Source organism: Fibroporia radiculosa (assembly GCF_000313525.1).
Source record: "Fibroporia radiculosa TFFH 294 genomic supercontigs, scaffold272, whole genome shotgun sequence".
Classification (NCBI taxonomy): Eukaryota; Fungi; Basidiomycota; class Agaricomycetes; order Polyporales; family Fibroporiaceae; genus Fibroporia; species Fibroporia radiculosa.
Genome location: NW_012133188.1, coordinates 37,979 through 47,028, shown reverse-complemented (window position 1 = coordinate 47,028; position 9,050 = coordinate 37,979). Strand labels below are relative to the sequence as shown.

At 48.9% G+C, this 9,050-nt stretch overlaps 3 protein-coding genes across 3 annotated transcripts; 1 reads left to right on the top strand and 2 right to left on the bottom strand.

Annotated features, from left to right (window-relative positions):
- Positions 1 to 319: 319 nt before the first annotated feature.
- Positions 320 to 3,635, bottom strand: FIBRA_00590 (uncharacterized protein; the record flags this gene model as incomplete). Its single annotated transcript, XM_012322482.1, has 8 exons — positions 320 to 484; positions 541 to 1,092; positions 1,147 to 1,308; positions 1,363 to 1,897; positions 1,953 to 2,254; positions 2,308 to 2,727; positions 2,778 to 3,294; positions 3,349 to 3,635. The coding sequence occupies 8 exons, from the start codon at positions 3,633 to 3,635 to the stop codon at positions 320 to 322; spliced, it is 2,940 nt and encodes a 979-aa protein (XP_012177872.1).
- Positions 3,636 to 3,822: 187 nt separating this feature from the next.
- FIBRA_00589 (uncharacterized protein) lies at positions 3,823 to 5,017 on the top strand (the record flags this gene model as incomplete). The annotated part of the gene is made up of 7 exons (XM_012322481.1): positions 3,823 to 4,009; positions 4,096 to 4,258; positions 4,327 to 4,360; positions 4,420 to 4,531; positions 4,583 to 4,626; positions 4,677 to 4,828; positions 4,879 to 5,017. 7 exons carry the CDS (start codon positions 3,823 to 3,825, stop codon positions 5,015 to 5,017), a joined length of 831 nt encoding a protein of 276 aa, XP_012177871.1.
- Positions 5,018 to 5,231: 214 nt separating this feature from the next.
- FIBRA_00588 (uncharacterized protein) lies at positions 5,232 to 8,868 on the bottom strand (the record flags this gene model as incomplete). The annotated part of the gene is made up of 13 exons (XM_012322480.1): positions 5,232 to 5,667; positions 5,718 to 5,877; positions 5,930 to 6,009; positions 6,059 to 6,180; positions 6,235 to 6,339; positions 6,396 to 6,608; positions 6,667 to 6,732; positions 6,784 to 7,472; positions 7,529 to 7,606; positions 7,664 to 7,971; positions 8,027 to 8,400; positions 8,448 to 8,769; positions 8,828 to 8,868. The coding sequence occupies 13 exons, from the start codon at positions 8,866 to 8,868 to the stop codon at positions 5,232 to 5,234; spliced, it is 2,994 nt and encodes a 997-aa protein (XP_012177870.1).
- Between the last annotated feature and the right edge of the window lie 182 nt (positions 8,869 to 9,050).

Below are 9,050 nucleotides of genomic sequence, written 5' to 3'. Positions count from 1 at the left end.
GAGGGGCGTAGACGTTCAAGATGATGTTGTTAACTCGCAAGAAGAATTCAGGTCTATATGTGATGGTTGCGCGGCCCGAATTCAGCCACAAGCTGGCCACGAGCACCGAGAAGTCCAATCTGTGAGTCGACCCCCCAGACTCCACTTCTAACGCGTCCCACGCAGTGGCAACGCATAGGCCCGGGACGGCTTCCAAATACTACATTAAACACTACTTTGTACATGTAAACTGGAGTGCTACAGGAGATAACAGACAGCAACGAAGATAACAAATGTCCACAAATACTTTTCCGACGAGCAGATCAGACACATTCGAGTACTATGGAACAGATGATGAACCCTCAGTGTCAACAGACGGGTGCACCATGTAATATACACGTATGTTACTCTCTGGTCCGTCGAATGACGGCTGCCCACTGCTCTCGTCCATGGAGGCTGGTAACGACTCTTGCACATCGCCCTTGATTTCAATCAGGTAATTATCCTTTACGACACTCGGTCAGCTCTAATTCGCATGCAAAATTATTGCGCGTTACTCACCTTGACTAGCTTACGAAGCATTTTGGTGATGAGCTCCTTCTCATACTCAAGTTCTTCTACGTCCTGTATCTCAGACTCCTTGACCTCGAGATACCAGTCAATTAGCTCATCTCGGTCGACTCCTCTGCCAGTTTCTCGTTCGATCTGAGACAAGTGGAGTACAATGAGGCTCTGCAGGGCCATATACTTGTCATGGGTGATGACCATTCTCCGCTTAGGTCGCGACGGCTGTTCAGGCGCATCAGGCACCATGCTAGTCCCTCTCGCAACACCGTCGGACGAAGCAGCGCCATTGAGACCACTGAAGCTGGACCCATTGACACCCATTGACTCGTTATAGCTCTGCTCCGTCTCTTCCAGGGCTGCGATTTCGGCGGCAGACATTTCTACGTCTTGGCTATCTTCAACGTCCTCTGGACGTGATTTTGGTCGTTTGTCGCCCTCTCGCTCACCTTCCAGCTCTTCCTCGTCGAAGTCGATATCGTCTTGCTCTACATGAATGATAGACTGACGCAGAAGGGTGTATGCTTCTCTAATAAATGCGGGGGTAATCTGTATAGCCAGTCAGTCAAATTTGCAGTGACGCCGTATTCAATCAAGACATACTTCAGCGGTACAGTTAGCTCTAGCGATAGCTTCACTCAATCGAATCATGGATTCCAATTGACGAACGGTGATTCGATACGAGTTTCTACCTGTTCCGGAGGCGTCATCTTGCCTCAAGATACGATACTTCTCTACTAGGACATCCGCAGCATCTGGCGTGAGCTAGTGGCATAAGATGAATGTCAACATGTAGGAACTACCGCGACGAGGACTCACTTTAGGATTGAAGGTTCTTGCATAACGAATGTACCTCTGCAGAGCCTCCGTACTAAACTCCGGGTGTATTGCTTCGTCTTGGAATCGATGCACATTCACAATATGCTTTGCAATGTTCAAGTCCGACTTCTCGTCGCACTCGTCGAGAACGACGAAGAATAAGTCAAATCGACTCATGATTGGGGCAGTCATCGCGACGTTTGCACGAAGAGACTTCTTGCGATCATATCGACCTCCGATGGGATTAGCTGCTGCAAGGATCGAAGTTCGTGCGTTGAGGGTAGCATGAATACCCGCTTTCGCGATAGAGATAGTCTGCTGTTCCATCGCTTCGTGGATAGCTACCTGATCGGAAATGTCCATTTTGTCAAATTCGTCGATCGCACAGATGCCATTGTCAGCCAGCATAAGCGCGCCAGCTTCAATTGTGAAATCGCCAGTTTCCTCGTCCTTGACTACAGCAGCTGTGAGACCAGCCGCAGATGACGCCTTTCCAGATGTGTACACGGCACGGGGGAGAAAAGAGCAAATGTACCTGTACAGAGAATAGATCAAAGATATCGCTTGCCACTACAACTGGGCTTCCTTACTTCAAGAATTGAGACTTTGAGGTCGACGGATCTCCTACAATGCAGATGTTGATATCACCACGAAGATGCATGCCTTCAGGTGTTTGTTTATGCACACCCCCCATCAGTTGCAGCAGAAGGCCCTTCTTAACAATCTCGTGTCCGTACACTGTTGGAGCAATGCTTTCCACCAATCGAGAATAGATGTGATCTGACTCAATCATGCCCTTGAGTTCTTCAAGCTCGGGCTCGGTTAAGGATCTGGCGAAGGCTTCACTCTCGTCTTCACCTTGTGTGTCTTCTCCCCGAATATTCGTACCTGTCTGTAGCAGAAAACATGAGATTTGAACCTACATAGACAAGATCTATCACCCACTCGCCCATCGGCATCATGTACCATACAGGCCAGAAATGCCGTTTTGTACTGAAGGTCCCTCACACCCAAACTTTTCAGCCCTGTGACTCCAGCTCCGCCTACTGCGGAAGCAGCCGAGTTAGCCCCTGCTCTCGCAGCTTCTCGCATCAACTCGGCCTTGTTACCACCGGGAAGACCAAGTTGGCTGACGTCCGGGACAACAATAAATGTGCCGGTGAATACACATTTGTCTCCTGCCTTGGCTCGTTCGACCAACTCCGAACGGAGGATGACGTCGAGCGAGCGTGGCATAGAGCCTGTCGGGATTTCGGAGGGATTTTCTTGAATGCGGACCTTCTGCCAATCTGTAAATTTTGAGTTGTCAATCTGAAGTTGCCATGCAGTGCGGTTTCCGCACGTCGGATTGGGACACAGGCTTGGCTGCATGACAGAAATAAGATCATGAGCTCTAATCACGCGAGCGGACCTACCTCCGTATACTTGAACTGCTGTTCTATTTCATTAACCTGGCCACCACAAACCTCGCAAATGAAGCTGCCAAATAAGAGTTCCGGGCGGACTTCGCTGGTGCGAGTCACTGTGCCACTTATGCTCATTAAAGTACCAATTTTATCTGTCCTCAGATCTCGTATACCCGAGACCAGCGGAAGATGATAGAATGCGATGTTGAACTCGCGAGACTGGAGGTTGACCGAGTCTGTGGCGGCAGCGGTTGGATTCAGCTTGAGATATTCGGGCTCGTGTTCTGCGACAAGGTTGTGCAGAGCGCGTCTAATGTATGGAAGGAAGCGATAGTATTGCCTCTGGATCGCGTCGGCGAGGACGTCATCCTTTTGTAGGAGGTGGCCATAGTCGACGTAGAGCGTCGTTAGCTCGTATTCGCGCATTGTGTGGATCTGCTCAATGTAGATAAGCTCTCCATCTGGGGCAGCCGGAATACCGCCATCAGAGGCAGGTGTTGGGGCAAGATTGACATCCTCGGTGAATCTGTGAGAACAGTGATGCAGTCTCGACTAAGAGCCGGAGGAAAAGACTTCTCACGTTCTTAGGAATGTTTCGAAGCTATCCTGTACACTTTCTCCTACGGCGTCTTTCACGACTGGAACGTCACCATTGGGTTGACCTCTTGGCCTCCGCCTCCTCCGTGATCCACGACCGGTCTCATCGACCTCTTCAGCTTCATCATCGCCAAAGTTCAACGCGTGCGAAGCAGGGTGAGCTCTCCTCGGAGTCGGACCACCGGGTGATTGAGAAGCAACAGGAACACTACTTGGAGGCAACGACGATTGGCGCAGAAGAGGAGAGGAGGATAAACCGTCGACATCCATTGCTCGACTTATGGATTTTGCAGGAGAGGTTTGGAGTTGGACGCGTCGCGGCGATTAGACACGAGAAAGTCTGCCCTAAACGAGCGTGTGGCACCGCGTGCCGGCTGCTAGGACTCAGCCACCTTGAGCCTCGCGATGCACTCGTCTCCACATTATCTCCCCTAAGCTTCGCTGCTACAATCTTTCCATGGAGATAGAACCACTTGATCCCGTCTACGTCCGTGAACGACTCTCTCGCCCTCCCTTCGTTCAGATTCCTGGTGTGGCTAATGTCCGGGACTTGGGCTCGTATCATAGCGTTACGCATCCTGGGTCCATGACCAGACCTCGCATGTTATTTCGATCAGCTGAGATATCTGCCATTACAGAAGAGGGTGTGTGTCATCCCTTCCCTTACTTCGAATCCATGCCGATCTACCAATACTCCTGAAATCACTGAGATCCGGCTTATGTCTTGCAGGAAAGGTCAAACTTAAGGAGCTAGGTATCTCGGTAGTCTATGACTTGCGGTCAGACACCGAAATTGAGCGGTACGAAAGCCCTATGCCTGAGATTGAAGATGTGGAGGTTCTGCGAGTTCCAGTATTTAAGACGGAGGACTACAGCCCGGAAATGATGGCCAAGTACGTCAATGCCATTTATGCCGCCATAGGCCCACCACGAGTTATTTACAATAATATTAATGTCGTAGACGATTTGCACTGTATGCCAGTGGAAAAACCGAAGTGCGTGGTTGCGCAAAGCGTATTCGTTGCACACTTGAACATTCCGCGTGCGTTATAAGGCTTTCATGGAACTTTATTCCCAAATTTTGGATCACGGAGGACTTGCATTCGGGGTGATCCTCAGGCATGTGAGAGATAGCCCAAATGAAGGATTGTTGTTTCATTGCACAGGTCCGTTCGGTGAATTCGCACCGGCTTCATAGCTCATGTCTCTTTTGTCAGCTGGAAAAGATAGGACTGGGATTGCAGCAGCGTTACTTCTCAAGGTCAGTCTGACTCAAGTCATGTAACATCTCTTATAATCTGTTTACTGTAGTTAGCGGGTGTGGAAGACAACGAAATTGCAGAGGATTATGCTCTGACGAGAGTTGGTCGAGAGCCTGCTCGTCAGAAAGTTATGACTCGTTTGAGTCAAATTCCCATGTTTGCGACGAATACAGAAGCTGCGCTTAACATGTTCACTTGCCGGTATGTGAAGTAAATATCACGTGTATTTTAACACTAAAGCACCGTCATAGCCGCGAAGTCATGTTTGCATTCCTTGCGCTGCTGAAAGACCGCTATGGTGGAGTTGAGGGATATCTTAGAGATTATGTCCACCTCTCCGACGACGATATACATGTAATCCGGCGGAATCTGCTTGCGCCTGAGAAGTGACAGACGAGTACTACCACCCAAGTCATATAATCCTTGGTCTATGATATATTATACCTCCCTGCTAACGTTGCGTAGCAACCATGGACAAACTGTAATGTAGATCCAGTACGGATATAGGAATAGCATACAATGCGCCGGTCATCTGAGTCAGATCGTATTAGGACTATAAGCTCTACAAGCTGGAGCGTGGTATCTTCCCTTCATGGAGCAAATGTTATGTCCTCCTATTCAGATTTAGCGTCCGCGACTGTGCCTTCGCTTGTGTCTGACCAGGAAGCGGACTGGTAGGTGGATGCGCCAGTGTAGAAGCCAACAGCCCAGTCTGCCCACGAGCTTTGGGATTCAATGGAGATAGAACACCTCCAGTTCGAGAAGGTGGCCGCACGGGGGCCTCTCCTGTAACTTTCCGGCGAACGGGGGGACGTGTTGACGATTGCGCAGCTGGGGTGGAAGATGCCGGTGGGTTGGGCGGGGGCATCATTTTTTCATCGCTAGAGAACGCGGCAAAGGGCGTGGTATCGGCTCCTAATGCCTGCCGTCGGGCCTTCTCATGCCTAGCTTGTACAGATCGGAAGTGAGAGAGTAACTCCTGCCACTTGATCTCTTCGCGACCCAGTTTCGACCGTGTCGACGAAATATTTCCAACGGACCTAACAAAAGATGCTGACAATGTATAATGGTAATGACGCAGCTGACTTACGATTTAGGTGCTATGTGCAAAAATCCTGCCGAATTGACTGCATTCAAACGATTCCGAAGCGAGACAAATGCGGAGCTTTGAGGCAGTAACATCAGAAGACCATATAGACACTTGAAGAGGTGTGGATATTTCTCTGGCTCCAAAAGCTGTAATCGAAGATCTGATCCAATGTATAAGTATCCGTGGAATGCAGTATGGATGTGGTTACTTACAGGTGAAAACCGGCGACTCAATAAGTTGAACGAGTTTATCTATTTGGACGAGTAATTGTACGGTGATCTCGAGATCAGCACTTGGGGAAAAAATTAGTAATTGGTATTATCACAGAATTGTGAACATACAATATATACAGAAGATTTGACGCATGTTCGTATGCCTGGGCTAGCAGACATAGCGAGAACACAGCTACGGGGTTGTGGCACCATGATCTATAGAGTGTCGTAAACAGCGCTTGGCCGTCTTGCTATTCAAGTGTATTGTCAAGGCATGTGTAGGAATGTGTCTTCATGATACTTACACGTGTCTCCAGACTCTTGAGTCTCCTACGAAAATCTGCTAGCTCTGGGGATGTTATGAGAATCATGTTGAGCTTCTGGACCATTCCACTGGCGAACTCAAGGTCCTATCCAGAAGTTCTCAACATATACTAAACAGGGAGCCGACGCAGTCACTTCGTACCTCTTCCTTTTCAAGAATTTCAGCAAACGTTCGGTAGATTCGCTCAGTATTAAGATTGAGGCAAAGTTGCCGGATAATGAGACTTCCTCGTGCTTCCAACAGACCCCTGTCTGTGCTGAAAAGATCCAAGAGATTGATCATGAATGCCTTGAAGTAGCTCTCATCCGAGCTAGATGATATTTGGGCGATGAGCTGTAGGTCATTTTTTATAACCTAACAATAGGCGGGAGCCCGTCAGCTGACGTTCTGCGGTTACACTCGGCACGCGAACCTCCTCTGAAGGGTCAGACAACGTCTTGAGCAGCGCCGGGAACGTGCCATCATCAATAGCGAGTATCTAAATTTCCAGGTAAGATTCAATACTCGTTCAAAATATGACCTGATCAACCTTCTTCGGTGCTTTCTGGTGAAGCATTAGGAGCCACTTCAATGCAGCTACCCGAGTGTCCTCGTGTTCGCTCAGGAACTGGATCGTAAGGGCATTGACGGTAGCTTGATAGTCAAATTGCTCCGGCTTCTCCTGGAGGATTGATGCATCAGGCGATTGTTGTAACTGAATTCCACTGACGGCTGAAGTCGGTGATCCGGGTCGACTGCCATGAGGTTGAGCATTGACCGTATCCACCGACAGACTACCCGTGGTAACTTTAACAGATTCAGATCTGAGTGGTCGCTGAGCTGATGTCGTCGAAGCACGGTCAGAAATGACGACAACTGGTTCTGGCGGAGACTCTGGAGAGCTGAGATCTCGTCCTACTATAGGATCCTTCACAGCGGTGGACTGTCTAGATGGTGCCAGTGATGGAGGGACAGGAGGAGAGCCAGGGATCATATACGATGATGATTTATCTGTTCCTTGCCGAGTTTGTACGTCGGGAGGCGGAGGCAAGCTTTGGATAACTTTCATTAATAGTCTGTTCGTACGAATAGCAGCTGTCTGAAACATGGGCACAGGATGTGAAAGGTTTGGTAGAATGGCGAAAATTAGACGAGGGGTAAATGGGAACATGACTTCTTGCACAATTTCTAGAAATTCAGAGAGCCATCGGAGGGCAGTGCATTGTTGAATGACTTCATCTATCGAAGAAAGCATATATCAAAAAGTATAGCAGAACACAAAGAAATCCACTAACGTTGGTCATCGAGCTGTTGGATCATAATTTCTACTATTGCTGAATAGTCTATTTTAACCCCTTGTCCCGGAACCCAGTCTGGTCATCAAGCGAGATTCAATATTCTGAATAGATCACATCTGAGCAATAACTCACATCCAACATCATGCCCTTCAAGTTCGGGATGTTTCTCGTCAGGAGACGATAGCGAGGTATCGTCGAAGACATTCTCATTATCCGATGAGAATACCCCTCGATCCGTCTTTGCAGTAGCACTTTCAGATAACTTCTCTTTTTCTGCTTCAGCCCGCCGAGCGTGTTCCGCCGCGGCTTCCCGTCTTGCTTTGATTTGCTCTTCACTGCGTCGCTGAACAGCAGTCACATCACGGATCTCGTGCAGAAAATCGGCAAGTAGGTTTTCCGTCGGCACACGAACGTCCTCCGACGGGTCGGATAGATACTTGCTGCAATGAGAAGCACGTGAATATAGAATGTATGAGAGGGAAACTAAGCACTAACAGAAGACCGTCAAGAAACTCGGGTAGATAGGTAATAAGCTCTAACTCCGGAACGGAGTCGAGGACGGTGATCCACGATACAAGATAGCTTCTGGTGAAGGGGCTCAAGACATATATCCTTTCAGACAGCAGGGGGATGAAGTGAGCCAGAGAGAATGCCTTGCGTGCTCCCTGAATATCTTCGCCGTTAGCCAGATCATCAGGATGGGGCACTAATATACTGTATCCATGCGCTTCTTCAACTCTACGGCGAATCTTCTCTGTCTCAGGATAATGAGGTATGTAGACGGAAGCAGTCTCAGCAACGATATCTTTCAAAAGGCGATCCAGCAACTCAGCACCGTTCTTGACAGAAAGCTCGGAATCTGCTGCAAGCTACCCTACACTTAACACATAGACGCAATACGACGGCTGTTGCTCACCTTACTCAGGGCATCAAATATTGGGTTGAAATATACCAATATCTCCCCCTTCGAGACTTTTGCGATGTTGTATAGACATTCAGCAGAGAAGTACCGCACTCTGTTCTCCGGGTCCGTGAAGCAGATCAGCAACGAGTCCACGAATTTCTCCATATATGGTGCAATGTCTACTCCAAGAGCAATAGCAGTTCCAGCCAGACCGATGAGTCCTCCGTTCCGTACGTGCAACGGGTTGGACGGGTTGCTGAACATATCCACGAGCTGGTCAACTATTTGGCTAATGCGGCGGTGGTCGCCTTGCTGATGGCATTCCCGAATTTGCCTACAAAATTGTGCACCACATCACTGACCGAATGGCAATGAAGGATGCTGGAGGTTACTTCTCAAGCTCCAGAGCAGCCGCCTTGCGTTTCTCGTACATCTTGTCGACCAGCTGTTTCGACACGCTTGACTCTGGAGCAGGGCTTCAGCATGAAGATATTTTTATATGTGTGAGCATACCCATGGTGTACAATCAGTCTTCCAATGCCAATACAGGAGTAGTATGTTCCAACAAAGGCTGGTTCTGGCTTCATCGACACCGTAATACCGTAGGCTGAACAA